Genomic DNA, 21,951 nt, shown 5'->3' on the forward strand with positions numbered 1-21,951 from the left:
GGGAAATAGTCCATCCTTAATGAGGCTCTTCCATCCTCCCGCCTTCAACACACCTGCCTGAACTCTTTGTGTTGCTTCTTACAGAGTAACTGAATGTTGTCAGCTATCTCTCAAAGCATGTGCTCTGGCAGCTTTTACCCCCTCCTGACCTGTAAGCATGAGAGTCCAACATTCCAGTTCTCAAAACTTCAAGATTCCAAGGCTTAGATGGAAGAGAAGGTTTTAAGAAAAACATAAAAGGGACATGTTTCTGCTCACAAGTCTTTTGACAGTAAGAGCTGTTCGACAGTGGAATTTGCTGCCAAGGAGTGTGGTGGAGTCTCCTTATTTGGAGGTCTTTAAGCAGAGGCTTGACAACCATATGTCAGGAGTGCTCTGATGGTGTTTCCTGCTTGGCAGGGGGTTGGACCCGATGGCCCTTGTGGTCTCTTCCAACTCTATGATTCTATGATTCTATGTAGTAAATTCCACCAGTCAGTGTCTGAAAGTGCAGAAACCATTCAAACTCCTTAAGACAAAGTCCAGTTGGAGTACTGCCCATCAGTTGTTCAGCATCTCAAGAATGCTTTCCCATTTTCTCCCCCTGATCACTGGCTAAGTGGGGAGGATGAACCTGAAGAACAACTGCAACTTGCTGGCATGGGCTCAAGTTCCTCTTCAGTTTATAGCAGCCACCTGTCCACTTAAACATTCACAGACTATACATTGCCATTCAGGCACTTTTGCTCCATGGGGCTCCCCGTTACTTGCTGCTGCCGCCGTCTTAGGTGGTACTTCTTGATCTTACTTCTGTAGTGCATGTAATAAGCCACCCCTACTGCAGAAGAAATAACCAATACACAGAGAACCCCAATTATGATTCCAAGGATGTCAGGCTGGTAAGCTGTGAAAGGCAAAGACAAGTGGGTTAAGGTTATGGGCCTAAGAATTCTGCAGGGCTGCAAATCTGCAGAACACACACAGCTTTGCTTTTTAAAGGGCAAAATTCAAGCCCTCGTGATTGAAAGGACATGTAGGTTGCTAAACACCAAAGCTCAAGTAAATGAGCCTGGACCAGTGGACCACAGAGATTCTTGCCTCTTTCACTAGCTTTAAGACCTCTGGTGATTCCTACACTTGTGTTGCTGCTGAATGCTAGGTGTGACTATTCCTCCAAAACTAACTGCTTTCTGGAAGTTCCTGGTATTTTAAGGGTTGGAAGTCTGGTTGCAAATTGAAATGCTAAGACAATTGAGCTAATCTGCACATTTCCAAAAGTGGAATTTTGTGTAGGCTACACACAAATTGGAGGTTATGAAGCACTAAGGCCTATCAAAGGGAACACAGGAGCGAGTGTCAGAAGAGTCAAGTCCACTGATTTGGGAACTTGAAGGCATCACTATTACCTGTGGTAAGTGCACACTTTTATGTTGGTCCACTGTCGTCTCTGACTTTGAGGCTGAGAATATGCGACTTTGTCAGGCTGGCACCTGACAAAAGCTGTTCAGCGAGCCAACAAGCGTGTGCAAGATTTCAACAGCACTCACATCAAAACCCAAAAGAGTCTTTCCATTGGACCTGTGCAATTAATGCCTGCGGGTTGTTAGAAAACCTGGCCAGTGGCCTGGCTCGGCTTGGCATCCCATATCCAGCTGTGTACTATCTCCAATCCAGAAAGATTGAGGAAGATTCCCTCTGTTGGACTCCTTGGGATCAATTTATAACCTACATTTTGGTCCTGCTTTTTAGCAGAGTAATTTTAAATAATTCCACATTCTTGGCAGTCTGCTACAAATCCAAACCATGTGAGTCTCTCTCTATCTCTCTACTTCTCGTGTGTGTTTGTGTGTGTGTGTTTCATTGGAAGACGATTTGGACAAGGAGGTTAACTTACATTCAATCTGTATGATCACATCTCTTACATCAAATCCGTAGGCATTGGTGGCATTGCAATGATAGATGCCACCATGCTCTTTTGTGACTTGCTGCTGTATCCCAATGTTGTACGACACCTCATCTTTCCTGCATTCAACAGTTGGTGGTGGGTTTCCTGAGGCTGAACAGATAAAGGTCTCTTCACTGCCGTCCTTCCAGGTCAACTTATCAGGGCAGCTAGAATCACTCATTTGGGGCGCATCTGGAATGGAGAAGACAAACGTGGTTGTTTTGCCTTGGCCAGAAGGGATGAATTGCAGCATCTTATTTCATCATTGCAAAACCGCATAAGATTTGGTGGTAATCTTGTGCCCTAATTTAGGCAGCGTGCACAGGATGCTCATGGATCCTAGAAGCCAGCTGGGTGCTCCAGTCTAGCAGCTTGCACAGAAACTTGAGAATCCCAAGGCTTATTCACTGCATGACGCATGTGTGAATAAACCACCAGAGGCCAAGCACCATAGAGGAAGTGTCGTATCGCTTCAGATCACAGAATGCATTTCAGCTGAGCTCAGTTCATACATTCAGGGTCAAAACAGATGTGATGCCAGGAGTTAACATCCATAATCCGGTCCTACAATTATTATTTCTTCTTAAAGAAAACATGCTAAAAGAAACCACAGGAGGGGTTGGGGGTGGGATTGAACCACACACACACACACACACACACTCATAGGCACTAGTATATCCCTTGCACACACCATTTAGTATCTCTCATTGGGACAATTTGGATCAATGAAATGGTTGAGGGAGGGAGGTTAACACACTCCCAGCTAAACGGCACGGGTCTGAATCAGCCCCTCCCTGCCCCTGGTTTCACTGTTTAAAAAGAACCGGACATCCAAACACAACCCTCCCAGCATCGAACATCACATCAGATGTGAATAATCAGGAGTTGATCAGGTTGTGTAAGTGGCTCCAAGATTTGAGAAAATGCATTGGGAACTTACACTGGAAAAAAGTACAGCTATAGGACCTGTGCTTGGGTAGGAAAGACCTGATGGCTTCCAAGAATAACCTCCCGTTTTATAGGCCAGCTTCTCAAGCAATTTCCCTAACCCTTATTTTCTCATTCATGGAAATTAATTAATTAACCTTACACAATAATTAACCCCACAAATTGTGCATATATCACATTGATCCCAATGATGAGCTAAATCTATATTTGGTCTGCACCACTTCAGAAGGCAGGGGATAGTGGGGGCTGACATGACTCAGTGCTACTTGATGCAAACAAAAGATTAAAAACTAGCATATAAGGGAGAAGGCCAGGCCTCTTTTTGAAGTGCAGGGATTGATTGTTGTGCTGTTTTTGTTGTAATTATTTGTATGTTTTAATTGTGTGTGTGTGGTTTTAATTCTACCAATGTTTAATTGTTTTTTAATGATTGGGGTTTTTTCTATGCTTTTAGTGGTTCTTATTTTTATCTGTTAGCTGCCTTGAGTTCTGTCAGGAGAAAAATCGGAATATACCGTAAATAAATCAACAACCACCATGTATAAAATAGCTCTCAGTCATGTGAGCCCCTATCTACAGTCTGAAGTGTATAGTCCAAGCACAGCCTGCCTCATGCAGAACTAGGCCTATATATATGGAAAACAAGCTGCACAGGTTGGATAATTCATTCCCACTGCATAATTTATTTATTCTTTGTTGCATAATGCGAAGAGTTCTGAATCTCTAGAAATAAAATATTGTTCAGAAGAGCATTTCCTACTCACAGAAGACAGTGAGATTTGCAGATGTCTCTTTCACAACCGAGCGCCCATCAACTTTCAGCTCCACTTTGCACATGAATTGCCTCCCATTATCCTCTTTCTGGGCTGTGAGTGAATACTGCAGAGAAGGACCATCTCCGGATAGTAAGATCTCCTTGGTGTCACTGATGCGCATGACGACACCAGGGGACTTGGAGCCATCAGACCTGCACATAACTGTCACATTTGTGTTGACAGGGATTTGGGGGTGGTCAATGTGCAGGGTGGGTTTGGGCAAACCTGCAAGAGAATGTAGCAGAACAGCCATTACATATCTAGATTGCTTGACTGACTATAATTATTACACCATGAGCTAAACCCTATCAAGTTAAAAATTTTGGTGAATTTTTAAGATAGGCTTGAGGTAAATTGGCAGGTTTTAGCCATGATGATGAAATAGCTTAGAACTCTCCATGCTTAGAGGCAGTGTAAAAAAGGTAACAGGTAATAGATAAAGGACCTCTGGACGCTTAAGTCCAGTCAAAGGCGACTATGGGATGCGGCAGTCATTTTGCTTCAGGCTGAGGGAGCCGGTGTTTGTCCACAGACAGTTTTCTGGGTCATATGGCCAGCGTGACTAAACCACTTCTGGTACAATGGAACACCATGATGGAAGCCACAGCATGCAGAAACACCATTTACCTTCCCACTGCAGTAGTACCTATTTATCTACTTGCATTGGTATGCTTTCAAACTGCTAGGTTGGCAGGAGCTGGGGCAGAGCAACGGGAGCTCACTCCATCATGCGGATTTGACCTTCCGATTAGCAAGCCAAGAGGCTCAGTGGTTTAGACCACAGCGCCACCCACTCCCTGTAGAGGCAGTGTACCTGTGCCAGGCAGGGTACCAGATGCTAGGGACAAACAGGAGGGGCAGGGGAAGCTGTTTCTTTTCCCTACTGTTTGTGGGCTTCCTGGAAGCATCCAGCTGGGCCAGATAAACTAATCTAGATGCTTTTTTGGACAGGCAGAAAAGTTCCAGTCTGTTGCTCAACCCATTCATCATCCGCCTCTTGGTGTGGAGACGTTGGCCAGACTCTGTTCCCTAGAATTGCATGTTGAAAGGCTGTTAACTAATGGGAGCCAAATGTCTGTCATTTTGACAGGCGTGCAGGGAAGACCTATGCCTGGCAGCCCCACTGCAAAGGACTGTGCTTTATAGGTGGTGGGCCAACAAATGCTGGTGGAATGAGCTCAGGCTTAGCCTGCTAAGGAGGAGACTGAGAAGAAATATGATAGCCAGCTTGAAATATCTAAAGGGCTGTCACATGGAAGATGGAGCAAGCTTGTTTTCTCCTGCTCCCAAGGCTAGGACCTGAACCAATGGTTTCTAGTTACAAGAAAGGAGATTCCAACTAAACACCAGGAACAAGTTTCTGATAGTAGGAGCTGTTTGACAGCGAAACATGAGAGGTAGTGGACTCTCCTTCATTTGAGGTTTTTAAGCAGAGGTTGGGTGGCCACCTGTCATGGATGCTTTAGTTAAGATTCCTGAATTGCAGGCGGTTGGACCAGATGATCCTCAGGTCATTTCCAACTCTACAATTTTGATTCTATGAAATCCAGATATGATACTCACTGTAAACATTCACAGTACTCTCTGCAGTTTTGGTCACTGGCCCGAGAGAGACTGTGCAGATCAACTGATGTTCTCCTGCTGATATTGAGGTCACCTGAGCCTGGGCACTCACTTTGTGCTCTGATATATGGTTGCTGGAGTTCAATCTCTCCCCTGCAAAGAACAGCTGAAACACTGCCTTTTGAACCGGAAAAAGTCCAGACACCTCACATTCCACAGGCATGCTAGTATTGATCTCTACAGAGCCCAAAGTTTGGAGATATGGGTCCATGGGGAAAACTGTGAAAACCATGAAAGAAATCATATCAGTTATGAAAAGAGATATCACTCCCATAAACAGGCAGTGACCACTGATGCCAACAGAAATGAAAATAAAGCTACTAAAGAAATAAACTAGAGGTTTGCAGAAGCTAAAACAAGTGAGCTTTCCCAAAAAACAAAGAAAGGCAGTAAAGATATCCAAACCAGCCCAATGAACATCAAGCCTGCTCAGTTGGCTTAGGTGTTAGTTGGCTTCCATGGACTTACTGCCCTCTCTGGTTTGCGGCATATGGAAATAAATGATAAGCAAAATCACAGGTAGCCACCTATACCAAAAAGATTACAACCAGTTGCAGTTTCATTCAGTACACCCAGCCTTGCAGATACAGTAGCCCTGTCTGCACCCCAATGCCATTTCATAAATAAAAATGAAATAGATCCATCATGGATGCAAAACAGAAGCAAGAAAGAGTGTCCTTTCTGACATCCAAGGGGATCTGTATGGGGGAGTGACAATGCGGGGTGGGGGGCTCCATTACCTCCAGAGTTTCTGCTTGGATTTATGCACATTAGCAGTCAATGAATCTGCTTCTTTTGCCATTGTGCCCACTTCTTTTAGAGGACGTGGGGCCTCTGATGTGAACTCACCAACAGTCTCCAGCGATTTGCTGAGGGAAGCCATTTCCAAGTAGGGCCCTTCTGGCCTCAGGTCCAGAACTGCGCGGCAGGTGACTTCCTCTCCGTGGTCATTCTGCTGAGCGGTGATGCTGTTGCTTGTCACCACAACATTGCCGGCTTCAGGATTCCTGTGGTCCTCAAAGGTCTCCACATACAGCCTCCTCTCCCCTTGATACAAGGTCACGGTGAGGTTCCAGATGGGGGCAACATTGAAAACTCGACAAGTCACATTATACTCCTTACCCACCTCCACTTCTGGCAGCGGATCCAACACTACGCGCTCCGGAGCTCCTGGAACAGAATAAAAAGTGATAAATCCTATTGATTTGACTTTCTTCAATAATGTTTTATTCTGGATTGTTGTTATTTTTTAAATGTTGTAAACCAGTTTGAGATTTTTCCCCATAAAAATAATGCAGTATAGAAATGAAATGAGTAAAGATAATAATTTATTTCATTTACAGATCACTTCCTATGAAACATGTCCAAGCAATTTAACAATAAAAAAATGCATAAACAATTGAGTATCAAATACCACCCAATCTTCATTGGTTAATAAAATTCAGAAGTAATGGGAAAAGAAAGGATACACATTCTGTGTTTCTTTCTACGCCAGTCTTGGGACCGATCCTTCCTGGGCACCTCAGGGCCAGGAGGCATGGGATGAGACCCATGAGGTCTCTGCTTCAACTAGGCAGCCCCTCTCACCCCACTGCCGTCTTCCCTCCTGCCTTTGCAAAGATAATTTTGCTTGGGAACCAAGTGGGGCTGACAGAGAGGGCTGACTTGGGCAAAGCCATTAAGAGCTAAGAAAGGACTAAACTTCCAGGCATGCCACAGCAGGCTGAATTATGCAAAATATTAAAAGTGGCAGGAAGCATGCCCATTTGATTAATTTACATAATAATTACAGGTCGCAGAATGTATCTCTTCAAGGCACAGACATTTCCACTGTCGACTAAAACGTCATCAAGGATGGGGCAATGAAGGGAATTCTATAACTTGGGGGCTACTGCAACAAGGCCCTGCCCTTTGTTCTCAGCAAGCGAACCTCTTTCGATGTCGGGTAAACCCTCCAGGCTTCTCTATCTGGTTCTCAGAACTCTCCTCAAGCTGCAGCCCCTTTCCCCAGACCATGCCCCTCACCAGCCCAGCTCTGCAGCCTCGCTGAATGATTTTGCCTGTTTGGAATATGTCCTTGAACTTGGATGTCTCTTCCTTGTCTGGATGGAGGATAGAGAAGATGCATGAGTGTAAACTGGACATTAATTTCTCCACCCACTTTTGCATCTGGCCCTGTCCACCACTGGTAGTGCCCCTGGGCTGTCCAGAAAAGAAAGCAGCCCTTGGGCTGGAAAAAGTCCCCCCACCTCTGAGGTGGGCCAAGCAACTGGGCCTTGGAAGGGAACCTCAACCTCTGGGCAAATGGCTCTAAGCTGCTCGGGGCTTTTGAGGTTTGCACCTGCCTTTCACTTTACAAGGAAACTTCCAGGGCAGCTTAAAAAATAAAAACAAAGCTCTTTTAATAAAAACACTCTATAGCTGAACTGCATTTCAAATTGTTCTTTCTTTCTTTCTTTCTTTCTTTCTGCTGTTAAACTGCTTTGAGATGCTTTATAAGAAGTAATTCATAAATAGAATCAAACAAATAATAGTAACAGGAGGAATTGCAGTGCAGCAACATAGAAGTAAACATCAACAGCATTCAAAGCAGATTTAAATGAGGAAATAAAAGAGAAACCAAAGGCCTGGGCCAATACAGAAGCATCCTGCTGGTGCTGAAAATGCAAAAGCGTCAGCACCACAGTGAACTACTCTGGGGAGACGGTCCTGAAGACAGGGCTCCCATTCCAGGATCACAAATGACTGTGCAGGAGATCCCTACCTGGTCCCCTGGACAGCCACTCCAAGTTAGATTACCGGGTTATGTGGATTCAGAAAGCAGCTTTGCATGCTCAGGGTAGTAGCCAGCCACTTTCTTTCCTGGCCTCTTGCTGAATTTGAATCCATGTCCCTCCTATTTTCCACTGGATAACCTTCAAGCCAAGCAGCACTCCAAATCCTCTGCCCTTAGTGAATGATTATTCCAGGACTGCCCAGTATATGACTTACGGTAAACTGTGGTGGTTATCCTCTGATATTTCTGCTCTGTCCCCCCACAGGTAGCAAAACACAATGGCTTTGGTTCCCACTCAGTAACACTGGTGAGATTGAAGGCTTTCCAAGTAGGCCCAGTCCCTGCAGCAACGGTCTGCAAGCTGGTCTCCAAGCCAATGTTCTCACAATTGGAACTGCAGTTTAATACCATGGAATCTCCATACTTCACTGCAGGCTTTTCTGGCCAAATCCTCAAGTAGTAGTCCTCTTGTTGAGCCTCTGAAAACACAATAGATACGAAATGGAAACAAGAAGAATTACCGACGAAAGAAGAGTGGCAAATGAAGTTAATGGACTATGCAAAATTAGATAAATTAACAGGAAGGATTCAAAACCTGCGGGATCAGAGATTCTTGGAAGACTGGAGTAAATATTTGAACTATTTAAAAAGCAACTGTAATAAACAGATTACGCTAGTAGGACTGCAAGAAGTTCTGTAAGGAGGAATGTGTGAAATATTGCAATGAAGATTATGAAGAGAATTATTAGTTAATGATAATTAAAAGTAATAGAGAAATTAAGAAATGCAGAATAAGTGATAAAGTATGGAAAATCTTCAGAGGTTGTTGATGGAAGTCTAAAATATTGTGTAAGATAAGAATTTATGTTAAATGATTGTTGGAAATGATATGTTAAAAAATCAATAAAAATGTACAAAAAAAGAAAACACAATAGATACAACATGTACAAAAGTGCAATACTAAATAGTTCTTAATTAAAAAAACCCAATAAGAAGCAATAAAATGGTGAGATTACAGTGGGGAAAAGAAGCAAGGAAAGGGCAAAAGAAAGAAAGTAGTAATACCAAATAAGGTGAAACTGAATAAGGTGAACTCTGCAGTTCCACAGATTGTTTCCCTTATCTCCTTCAGTCCAGAATACGCCTGTTTTTAGCCAAATCTTATTAATTTTTAAGAAACAGGTGTCCCTGCTCTAGAGAATGACTCCAGAGAGTGCCCAGTTTCCGTGCCAGGCTTGGCACCCAAAGCCCTCTGCCCCCACATCTTGTTGCAGCGGCCAGATAACGGACTCTGCGGGTGAGACAGTCCTCTCCTACCCTGGAGAGGTTGGCAGGACTAATTACCCTCTTATTAGCCCTGAATTTCTGGCACAACTGGGGGTCCGACCTCATGGGAAACAGCCATTTCCCTCAGCAGGAAACATAACTCAGCTGATAAAGCATGAGAGTCAGGGTTGTGGGTTTGAGCCCCACCTTGGGCAAAATATTCCTGCACTGCAGGGGGTTGGACTAGATGATCCTCATAATCCAACTCTACAATTCTGTGCTCCTTCTGGGGTAGTTTGTCCACCTTTGATCCCCACCCAGCTCTCTCCTGTGGCTCCTTGAAGCTGTCGGCATGTGACAGCGGCCACACCCCAGAAATGGCTTTGACTGGCCAGCTTAACCACATGAGGGTACCCAATGGGACTCCCCCTGCATGTGAAGACAGGCTCTGGCAGATTAAGTGGAGGAAACCAATAGTGGGCACAATGGTCAAGAATGTGTTTTCTGCAGGTGCTGCAGAGGGAAATGAGGGGCAGATGGGGACCATCAACCTGGGAAGGCAGCCCATCTAGGAGAAGGAAACTCTGATCCTAAACCTCCGCTGCCTTGTGGTTATACTCATTCATGAGAAAGGCTTTGGGCATAAACCCTGACAAGAAATCCATACCTGCTACCTCACAGGACATCTTCAGGAGAAGAAAAGGCTAAGGAGCAAACCCTACACAAATTCAGAGTGGAGTCCAAAAGATTTTGGCCTTGTATGCCTCTTTCCGGCAACTCTTGCAGCCAGCTGGTGCCAAGAGTATCGCTCTGCTTTCCTTTGGACCACATCAGTGAGGCCAAGAAGGCGCCTTGTAATCTGGGCAGCCCAGGACCTTCATACATACTATCCAAGCTTGTGCCCCACAGAGGTCACTTCGGGGAGTGCGAACACAGCAAATACAACGCAGGAGTCAGCAGTTACCAGTTACCAGTCTCTGCAGCCACAGCAGGCGCTATGATTCTCCAGTGGTTTGACTCCCCCCCCCCCGAGAGGCGCACTCCATTGTGTCCATTGAGACAGACGGATGCCAACAACAACAAATGATATTTTATATCAGGCATTGCCAAACTCCAGCCCTCCAGATGTTTGGGACTACAACTCCCATCACCCCTAGCTATCAGGACCAGTGGTCAGGGATGATGGGAATTGTAGTCCCAAACATCTGGAGAGTCAGAGTTTTCCTATGCCTAATTTAAATCCATTAATGGTACTGATTAGCCATTGAAATACTGGAGTCCTTTTGCTTCTATTTTTAAACAGAGGCTTCTGTTCGTGGAACCATTGCCTTCTCCTCCCTCCCCCATGATTCTTGAGAATTAAGAACAGAGGCACTGTAATAGACATGCTTTAGGTGTGACTTTAAATCTCCTTTGAGGAGACTTTAGGGCTTCCTTTTTCCTTTGTTTAATGACTCACTTTTTGACTTGCTCTTTAGACTGCTGCCAGTAGATCAAGAAGAGGAATTCCCTGCCACTCCTGATTAGTGCTGACAGAAAATCAGACCCTTTCCAGGAATAGCTCAACTCACCAAGTGAATTGCAAGAAGAAATACTGGGGCGGGAAGGAGGAATACATCAAACCCTTGGAATGCAAGGCTACACAAACACACTGACTAGGGATCGCAAGCCCCAGAAAACACAGAGGAACCGAACTCTGCCAACATGCGTATAAAGGTAAAGGGACCCCTGATCGTTAGGTCCAGTCGTGATTGTTATCTCCCCAGAAGAAATATTCCTTATCTTCATCTAACCTTTCCATCCCAATAATCTCACTTTGCAAATAAAAGGAAATACCGGTAATAGTACTGGTACCTTCAATCTGGAAACCTCCATTCACTTGGTTTCATAACACAGAGTGAAATGCTAATTTCTCAGGACCTCACTTAAGCAGATGTTTGCTTTGGCGAAACACTTTGAAGGACTATGGGGGGGGTCTGTGATTAGATGTCTCTTTAAAACAAAAACTTAGCAGCTGGGGGGGGGCGCTAAAGAAAAGCTTTAGACTGCCTCCCTCCCAAAGCAGTATTTGTCCCATAAGGGAAAACAAGTACCGTATGGTTGGCATCTGTCTGTCTCAGGAGACAATGGAAGAGTGCACCTCAGGAGTGAAGTCAAAAATGAACTGGGATTTTATTTTGTGAGGTGGTGGGTTCCACTTAAAGGCTGACAGCTTAATTTAGAATAGGAAGATAACTGCTTTAAAAAATCCAGTAACAGTGCAGCTTATTCACCCCCACAAAAGGGGTAATATCATCATTCAAACCTTGCCCACCTTACCCCTCAACTCTGAACACCTAGGATTCCTCATGACTCAAGGGAATATTCAGCATGGACCCTATAATCACATTCGCTGTGATTGAGAGTGGAGAATGAACTGTGAACATGGCAGGGTGCTTAAAGCAACTTGTTAAGAGTGCAACCCTATACGTCTATCATAAGGTCTACTCAATAAGTTAAGTCACATTGAGAAAGTTAAGTGCTCAACAATTCACAGACACTAAAATATACCCCCCCAAAAAAAAAAACCCTGAGTGTGGCAAAAGGGATATAAACGTTTGTGTTGGCTATATAACAATGCCACTCAGAAAAGCATTTTGGCACAGTGGAGAGGTGACAAACACAAGCAGCCTTCATGGCGAAGGTGGGGAGGCAGAGCTGAATCTGGACTTTCCACATGCAAACTCAACAGTGATGCCCAAGCCTCCCAACCTGATGTCCTTTAGATATTCCAACTACTACAACTCCCATCATTCCTAACTACAATGGTACCTCGGGTTACAAACTTAATTCGTTCTGGAGGTCCGTTCTTAACCTGAAACTGTTCTTAACCTGAGATACCACTTTAGCTAATGGGGCCCCCTGCTGCCGCCGCTGCGTGATTTCTATTCTCATCCTGAAGCAAAGTTCTTAACCAGAAGTACTACTTCTGGGTTAGCAGAGTCTGTAACCCGAGGTGTTTATAACCCAAGGTACCACTGTATTCACCACTGGGAGTTGGAATCTCCCTCAGGAGATGGTGAACACTCCTTCATTGGAGACTTTTAAGCGGAGATTGTATGGCCATCTGTCATGGCTGCTTTAGCTGAGATTCCTGCATTGCAGGGGGTTGGACTAGATGACCCTCAGGGTCCCTTCCAACTCTAAAACCCTATGATTCTATGATTCTTTTGGTCTAATATCTGGAGGGCACCAGTTTTTGGAAGGCTGTCATCAAACACTGCCTGTTTTGTCTGGCAAAGGGATGCACCTACACGTGATGCCGAACATTCATGATTAGGGTTGCAATCCTCTGCACACACAGCTGGGAGTTGTTGTTGGCATCCATTTGTCTCGAGGGACAAGGCATCACCGGGCTGAAGTCAAGCTGCTGGAGAATCATAGTGTCTGCTGTGGCTGCAGAAACTGGTAACTTGTAACTACTGCTTCCTGCATTTCTAAAATTTGTACGGAGGTCCTGGGCTGGCCAGATGACAAGACTGATATGGTCTGCATCATGTCTGTATCAGAGTGAAAAAGTTTTGGGAAGCCACATGGCAGCAACTTGTATTTGCCACCAAGTGCAGCTCAGGGCTGGGCATTCCAGACTTCGTCTCTGGGGAGTTTCCCCAGGCCACGCCCTCTAACTGGCCCTGTTCTGAACCAGCCCCCAGTGCGTTTCCCTGCCTTAAACTGTGACGATGCCTCCCATGCGCCTGGATGGGGAGGACGTGTGTGTGGAAACCCCCGATTCTTGTGCGGCTGGAATGCGTTCTGTGCAAAGATTAGAGTCACACCCATTGCTCTGCTTACCTTTTGCGTCTGGCCTTGCAACGCAGTCCCCCTCAGGCTGAAAAAGGCTCCCCACCCCAATGCAAAACTATTCTTGCCTTTCTGATGAGCATATTATGTCTGTGTTTATCTCGATCTAGCTCCTCTCAACTCCCATACATCAGTACATATGAGGGAGAGTGGTCATTTGAACTGAGGGAAAACAGGCATTTGGAATTCCACAAGGAAGACTAAAGCATAAAATGGCTTTAGTGCTGAGTATTTTCATTATATAAATTTGTGGGTTGGTTTGTTAGCTATTCCCCACCCCACCCCCCATTCTCTGTTCTATGTAACTCCAGAGATGCACCCGCTTCCAAAGGCTGTGTTCTCTGAACCAGTGAAGCAAAACTGTGTCTCCACTCTTAAGACAAATGCAGTGGATATCTACAAGGCAGCAAGCATGCAAACACAATGCTGGGAGAGAATTCTCTCTGGGCCCGGGGACATGGACATATGAAGCTGCCAGACAGCTGCTCCATCTAGAGAGTGACCAGGAGTAGGCAAACTTCAAGCTTGTTAGAAATACCTTGTTTTTAATAAGAACCCCAAGATCTACAAACCAGAGGCAGGTGCAAAAGACATACAGCTAGAATTAAAGATCTGAGCATGTTCTCCTTCTAGGGATTTCTTTTTAGTACCAGAACTGAACTGAGCTCTGATCACGTCCTTTTACACACACAAAAAGGTCTACCTCTTGTTTAGCTTTCTTCATCTCACCATTCTAATTTTAGATAGAAAAAGAAATGTTGCTTTAAAAACAGCTGGGAGTCAGAAAGCTGCAAACCCAGAGACCAGTCAGAAGATCTGCCCTCTACCTAGCAGTTCTCTCCAAGGTCTCGACAGTGGCTCTCCAGCCTTGGACCTGGGATCCTTCTAGCTAGTGATACTACCAGGAATTGGACCTGGGTTGTTCTGCATCCAAAGCATGTGTTTGAACCCTGGGCTTTTGCCCTCCTGGACATTTTACCTACATTGAGCTGAGGACATTTTACCTACATTGAGCTGAGCTTGAGGAGGCTGCCCAACTGGATCCAAACAATCACAGAACCAGAGAATGTTTCCACCAGAGATTGGAATGGTGTGTATGTTGTTGCTGTGATTTGTGTGAGAGAGAGACCCTTGCTCTTAGTGAATGTGAACTCATACTTTGGCACCATAGCAATTTTTTAAAAAAGTTTCACAACTGTGTCTGTTTCATCTGCTCTAACTGAAATTTTAATTGAAGCCAGCTGCATTGACATCTTTCTTGTTTTCTTCTTGTAATTTTGTACTACTAGAGTTCATGAACCATAGAATGAATTCATTTTCATTCACTTCTCACACTCCTGAGTCCTTCCATAGATATACTAATCAGTTCACTCACAGAATCAGGCAGAAGGTACCTTCTTTATGAGTAAAAAAAATATGTTCAGGGAGGAAAAAGTACACTCTGCTGTTGTTTGAAAGTAGCCAGAAATGAATTGCTGCTGCTTTTCTCATTCCGGGAAGCATAACACCAAGGTCAAGCAAAACTCAGGGTTTCCCCCAGCTAAGAAAGGTAGTAAGGCGAGCCTGCGCCTCAGCCCAAGAGGAGGGGAGCTTGGGGGATTCACGGCAACCCCCTTCCCCTCCTCAAACCGGGAGGGGCCAGCAAGCAGGGAAAAGCGGAGAGCCCGCGCACAGATTTAAGCGAAATAAAAAGCCCTCCCCACGTCCTGCCCAACCTCTCTTCAATGCCGTGGCTCAACCCTGTGAAGTCTGGCTCAGAGAAAGTGCCTCTGAGCATATGGAGAGTGCGTTTCTGACCATTCGCCCCTTTTCTAAAACGGCGAGCTCGTGGTTTCGGCCTTCGAGACTCGCCCTCGCCCGCCCCAGGACCGGAGGCCGGCGGGACAGACGGACAGGGGCGCCCGGAAAGGCGACTCCCCTCGCCCCCTTACCTTGCGCGGCAGAGCAAGCGGCCGAGGCGAGCAGGAGGAGGGCAGCGGGCAGGCGCGGCATGGCGCGGAGCGGGCACTGCGGCCGGAGAGCCCTTCAGGTGCGCAGGCGACGCCGAATCAGTCCCGCCAGGCTGCCGCCGGAGCATCCGCTTGTGGCGCCCGCAGCCTCTCGCCCGAGTTTATACGCCCGGAGGCGGTTCCGGGAAAGGCTCCGCTCACGAGGGTCGGGGAAACTCCCGCCGCCGCCGCCGCCCGGCCCCCTTTCCAGGCCGGCCTCCGGGGGCGGCGAGGGGCTGCGCTCGTCACGGAGCCGGGTCAGGCGCCGCCCGAGCGCCCCTTCGCCGCCTTCGGAGAGGCTTTCCGACCCGTTTTTCCTTCTGCGCCCCCTCAGCGCTCGGCCCCGACTCAGGATCATTTAGGAAAGCCCCGTCTCAGTCGGGAGGGAGAAGGCGAAACCGATTCCTCCGCTGCCTGCTCTCCAGGGGGCCTTGGGCGAAGAATTCTGTCCAAAAGCTTCACAAAGTCAGACTATCCTGGACAACTCGAAAGAATGAGTGAAACAGCCTTTCGGCCCCCTCCATATTGGTGGGCGAGGAGCAGAGCCCGCCCAGCGATGAGGGCGCCCCAAGCAGCTCGGCCTCTGCGCCCCCGTGCCCGCGGGCGGCAGCCTGGGCATCTCTGCCAGGGGCGCCTGGTTTGCCCCCCCCCCGTTGTTCATGACGTGTATATGATGTCACGCAACACTCCCCCCCCCCATGTGGCCCACGTTGAGGTATCGACCACACATGGATTGCACCCCCCTCATTCAGTGGCGGTGGTGGAGTTTTTGTTAACTTGTGGGGAGGGGGAGCCCTGAAGGGGGGTCACTGCTGGGCACTTGCCCCCATCCGCACCCAGAGCGTCTGTGGAGCCAACTGACCTCTACTCAAAAGGAAACTCACAGAAATAAAGGGACCTAATTTAGCCATGTTCATTAATGTCAATGGGTTTATGCTGAGTATGACTAACACTGAATGCAAACCCCGCCCGCCCCCCTTTGAGAGCCTGAGGTGGCAGGAGGGAGGAATAGGCTGCCTTTCTTGTTTTGTTTTTTGACTGCTGCTAACAAATTACTTTCCAAGGAAGAGAGCTTGGGGAATGTGCTGCTTCCGCCCACCCACAAAACAGCAGAATATATTGGCACGGGAAGAGGTTTTACTCACTGTCTACTGTCTACCAGTGGCCACTTTCCTTGCAAGGCACTAGAGTGAAGGTGCATTTTTCTCAGGGGAGCAAGTGGGGCTTTTCCCCCAAAGGCAGCGTGGGGGGAAATGCAAAGTTTGCATGGGGGGCATCAGTCCCCTGGATAGATCTGCAGATCCGTATGTCCCTTTGCCTGCCAGAGGCTGGTTGATTTTAGGCAGTTCCCCACTGGCCTGAAGCAGTGGGGAACTTTCCACCTAGGCGGTGACAGTGCTGGAGCCCTCTTTTTGCAGCGCCCTCCCCGCACTGGCACTCAGCATCCAGACTCTTGCTGGCTGCGGGGGGGGGGGCGAGGAGCAGCAGCTGTTTCTGTCACTCACACCCCATGTTCCCTTCTCCCCTGGCCCTGTCTGCCAGTCACACTGCTACGGCTTTGGCCTGGGTGTTACTAATGGTACAAAACAAATAAACCTGGACATTTTGCAAAATTTTAAAAATCTGCCCGGATAGCCCTTTTAAACCATAAAAAGAGGATGTACACGGTAAAAACCGGACATATGACAACTCTACCCCAAAGGGGTGATTTCTAGTAAGTGGCATTCAGAAGCATAGAGCTTTGTTAGTTACAGATTGTTTGTTCTTGTTGTTTAGTCGTTTAGTCGTGTCCGACTCTTCGTGACCCCCTGGACCAGAGCACACCAGGCACTCCTGTCTTCCACTGCCTCCCGCAGTTTGGTGAAACTCATGCTGGTAGCTTCGAGAACACTGTCCAACCATCTTGTCCTCTGTCGTCCCCTTCTCCTTGTGCCCTCCATCTTTCCCAACATCAGGGTCTTTTCCAGGGAGTCTTCTCTTCTCATGAGTCACAGATAGACTTTGTTAAAAAAAACAAACCCCTGACAGTTAAATCCAGTCGTGAACAACTGGGGTTGCGGCACTCATCTCGCTTTACTGGCCAAGGGAACCAACATTTGTCCGCAGACAGTTTTTCCAGGTCATGTGGCCAGCATGACTAAGCCGCTTCTGGCACAATGGAACTCCGAGACCAGAGCAGTGCACGGAAATGCCATTTATCTTCCCGCTGGAGTGGTACCTATTTATCTACTTGCACTTTGACGTGCTTTCGAACTGCTAGGTTGGCAGGAGCTAGGACCAAGTAATGGGAGCTCACCCCGTCACGGGGATTCAAACCGTCGACCTTCTGATCAGCAAGCCCTAGGCTCAGTGGTTTAGACCACAGCGCCACCCAAGTCCCTAGACTTTGTTAGTCACAGTTAATAGACCATGGTGCAGACCTGAAAGGGTTAAAAACATTTTATAGCATTATGATGTTATAGTTTTATATCTCTACGGTCTTACCTTACAGATGCTTCAGCTACGTTTTCGGGTTGTGCGTTTTCGGAAGTATCGGAACAGGTTACTTCCAGGTTTCGGTGCTCACGCATGCACAGAAGCACTAAATTGTGCTTTGCGCGTGTGCAGAAGCACTGAATTGCAACCCACACGTGTGCAGATGCGGTGCTGCGGGTTGCAAACGTGCCTCCCGCATGGATCACATTCACAACCCAAGCGTCCACTGTATTTCATTTTAAAATATTGTTAATTTGGCAGGTAGGGGTAACTCTGTATGATGCCTGAATCCTTTCTAATTCCTGGGGTATTGAATCCAGGGTTAAAAATCTAATGAAGGAGTAAATTGTTGAAGTAGCCAGGCCAGCTTTTTGGTAATGGTGTTCTAGTATAACAAAGGATGTTACATATAGCATATATTCAACACAAAAAACAGCGACAATTTGTTGTTGACAAAGGACAGCTGGACATCTAAAGGGCCCCATTACCTTCAGGAGCTCCTTAGGGCCACATCAAACCTAAATCCGGCCCTCGTGTAGTTCGCAGCAGCAGCAAGCACTGCAGTGGTTCTGGTGCAAGTCGCAGGGAGCCTGCATGGGGGTAGCAGGGATTTCTGCTGGCTACTTTGCAGAGCTGGCCTTTCCTGGCCAATGAACAGGCCGGCTCTCCTGCCTTGGACAGTCTCTTTTCCTGGAACACAGCTGGAGCTGCTGCTGCTGTAATCCAAAGTGAGCTGTGAAGTCTAGCCCTGCCCCCACTCCCAATATAAGAGAGTCGGCCAGGGGCATAGGTGGGAAAGTGGGTTGTTAATGTATCCTCTCTTTTGCACGTCAAATTATGGCAACCCTCCTTTGGTTGGCCCCTGTAAGAACAGGATGCTGGACTAGATGGACCATGGGCCTGATCCTGCAGGCTCCTCTTACATTCTTATATTGCTATTGGTCAAATGGTGCTGACTGTGACGTGTTTTTATATACATACATTTTTATGACAAAAAATGATATTTTTTATTTCAGTGTTATAGCGCTATAAACACTATAATACAATAAACAAACAACTATGGTGTTTGTAGTATTATACTTCAATTTCTCTTTTTTTTATAAAGAAATGCTGAAAAATGCAAACTAAAATGAATGCTAACTAAAAATCAGTTAAACAAATAAATGGGTCAGAAAATGGTATTCACTGCAAGAATTACATTGAATGCGTGCTGAGCTTTGAAAGGCTCCGCCAATAAGTTCTCCCCCGCCCCCCCGGTCTCCAAGAACACAAAGAGTAATAAAGAGAGCAGAACAGAGGCCAGAGGTGCCCAGTCGCAGTTTGAGACTGCTTGGGAAACATTTGGGAGAGGAGGAGTCTTAGAGAGGGTGGAAGGCAGGGAATTTCTCCTGGCAACTGCTCCATAAGGCCAAGACCTATGGGGAAGTGTGCTGAGACCACTAGGCTGCGTTGTATTTCGTTTCCTTGAATAAAGAGTTAATGTCACTGGCACCAGAGATTTGCTTCCTTTCTTGCAGACCTGAGTCTGACTCCAGCCCTGACACCTGGCACCTAAATCTAGGCAATGATGATGCCCTGGGGAAAGCATAAACAGGAAGGCTTGTTCTCATGTGCCACTGGCACAGCTGTGCCTGGGCTCCTCCTCATCCCCTCCTGCCCCTTGGGTATAAGGAGGGAGTTTTATCTTTAGCAGGCTTTTAGCCTTCATCACTAGACTAGTTTATTGAAACACTAACCCAAAAGGATCTATAGGTTGACGTGTATATGTGCAAAACAGAAGGAAGTGAGAGGGAAAGGAAAGAAAACCAGACTCATCTTGCTAGGTATGACTCATGGAAGTTACCATATTTTTCGCTCTATAACACGCACGTAGTTTTTAGAGGAGGAAAACAAGAAAAAAAATATTCTAAACGAAACAGTGGATATATGATTTTTGTGGTTCATGCTGTGGCCACAGACATGTGACCTGACAGTGAGTTTGGAGTAGCCCAATGCAAATATCCTGAGGATCCATGTGGATCCATGCTTTGTAACCACGTTTTTGCACCACTGCGGCCCCAGGCAACAGTGGGTGCGTGATTTTTTTGGTGCAAGATGTATGTGATCTGATGGTGAATTTGGGGTGACCCAGTGCAAAAATCCTGAGGATCCATGTGGATCTGTGCTTTGTAACCACATTTTAAGTGGGGAAGGAAGGAAAAGCACTCAAGGGACAAGGAACATGCGTGGGGTGTGTGGAGAAGGATGCTGCTAATAATGCAGGAGAGGAGTTTAAGGGGAGAAGGAACACGCGTGGGGTGTGTGGAGAAGGATGCTGCTAATAATGCAGGAGAGGAATTTAAGGGGAGAAGGAACACGCGTGGGGTGTGTGGAGAAGGATGCTGCTAATAATGCAGGAGAGGAATTTAAGGGGAGAAGGAACACACGTGGGGTGTGTGGAGAAGGATGCTGCTAATAATGCAGGAGAGGAATTTAAGGGGAGAAGGAACACGCGTGGGGTGTGTGGAGAAGGATGCTGCTAATAATGCAGAAGAGGGGTATAAGGGGAGAAGGCTCCTCTCCCCTCCCGCTTTGCTCCTTTAAAGAAGCAGGCTCTCTGTCCCTCTCTCCTCCCCACTCCGTGGCTCTTCTCCCGCTTTGCTGTTTCAAAGCGAGCCACGGAGGAGGGAAGAAAGGGGAACCATGGATCCTCTGCTCACGACTGCAGCAGATCCCCCCCGCCACCCGCAGGCATTCGCTCCATAACACGCACAGACATTTCCCCTTACTTTCTAGGAGGAAAAAAGTGAGTGTTATGGTGCAAAAAATACGGTGTTTGGTTTTCCATTGTGTGAGGGCTTAATCTGAAAAGAAGTCAGCAATCCAAGTCTATCACCCAGCAGACAAATGCTAGTTTTAGTTAGTTCACATGGCTGGTTCAGACCTCATCATCTTATATGTGAAGCTGGGTCTTGTGCTCCAGTGCACATCACAGCAGAACTCATTGGTCATTTTGTTGTCCATTTGCTCACGTTGGAGAGATCCTTTTGGGACTCACACCATTTTCTCAACTGAGAACCACTACCATTTGGCTTCCTCTTTTCCTCTAGATGTGGCTTATTGGCTTGTATCCAGAGAAATTCCATAGGTGGGTTTTTCAGTGTTTTCCATTGTTGTTCTATAGAGTTCCTGGTATCTGCTGCATCCATGTCAGAAGATCTTTTGGGCAAATTTTCTTCATAGTATCTGCACACATAAATAGCAGGGATAACTGAGGAGAGATGTGAATATGTTTTAATAATAACTGATATCTCATGAAGAAAATCATTCCATAATAGGGCAACCTGTGGGCATTCTATCAGAAATGGGAAAAGGTCTCTTAATTCCCACAACGGCTCCAACGTTTTGGTGAGGTAATGTAAGTAATATGAGGCAGCTGAACAGAGCTATGATACCACCGGTGTAAAAAGTTTAAACATTCTCTCTCATGTACAGATACTGATTTGCAGGCTTAGAGATCAGTGACTGAACTGTGCTTCAACTCTCTTCCACCAGTCAGGAGCTTTCTGTGTTCCTCAACTCTGTATCAAATTTCTTTCTGCTTGAAAAACAACAACGACATTTAGGCTACAAATTGGGGTTTTAATATATTGAATTTTATTTAAATTGTATTTTATCATTTCATACACACTTCCCAGAGAACAATTTTATTGGGAGGACATAGAAATACAGTGGTACCTCAGAACTCGAATGGCTCCGTTCTCAAACGTTTCAACTCCCAAATGCTGAAAACCCGGAAGTAAGTGCTCCGGTCAGGGGTGTAGCAAGGGGGGTGCAGTAGGTTTGGTCCACCCTGGGTGTCCCCACTGAGGGGGGTGACAAAATGGTGGGTGGCACTCACTGTGGGGCCCGCAGGCTGCCTGAGTCATGTGTCTCTCCTGGGAGTGACACAGTGGCTTGAGTGCCAGCAGGCTGCCCCAGTCTGCCCATCGCCTCCCCCCTCAGATGTAGGGCGACTGAGTGGAAGGAGGCAGGCAGACTCTTTGGAGGCCCCAAGGTGCCCCCGTGGGTGGGTGGCCCCACCCCGCCCCCAGGCGCAGGACATGTGTGCCACCCTAGGCGCCTGATCAGCTTGCTCCGCCACTGGCTCCGGTTTTTGAACCTTCCTCGGAACACAAACATCTGATGCAGCTTCTGCCGTGCAAAAACATAGCTGTTGGCCAATCGGAAGCTGCACCTCAGAACTCAAACGTTTTGGAAGTCGAACAGTCTTCTGGAATGGATTACATTCAAGTTCCGAGGTGCCACCTGTAGAGA

General features: G+C 46.7%; 1 protein-coding gene across 1 annotated transcript; it reads right to left on the reverse strand.

Moving 5' to 3' along the window:
• Positions 1–480: 480 nt before the first annotated feature.
• On the reverse strand, positions 481–15,492 carry LOC128404609 (intercellular adhesion molecule 5-like). The gene is made up of 7 exons (XM_053370306.1): positions 15,124–15,492; positions 8,302–8,565; positions 6,160–6,480; positions 5,251–5,529; positions 3,637–3,912; positions 1,874–2,116; positions 481–883 (listed from the first exon to the last, which is right to left on the reverse strand). Exons 1-7 carry the CDS (start codon positions 15,182–15,184, stop codon positions 699–701), a joined length of 1,629 nt encoding a protein of 542 aa, XP_053226281.1. The 5' UTR covers positions 15,185–15,492; the 3' UTR covers positions 481–698.
• Between the last annotated feature and the right edge of the window lie 6,459 nt (positions 15,493–21,951).

This window comes from Podarcis raffonei, chromosome 17, assembly GCF_027172205.1.
Source record: "Podarcis raffonei isolate rPodRaf1 chromosome 17, rPodRaf1.pri, whole genome shotgun sequence".
Classification (NCBI taxonomy): Eukaryota; Metazoa; Chordata; class Lepidosauria; order Squamata; family Lacertidae; genus Podarcis; species Podarcis raffonei.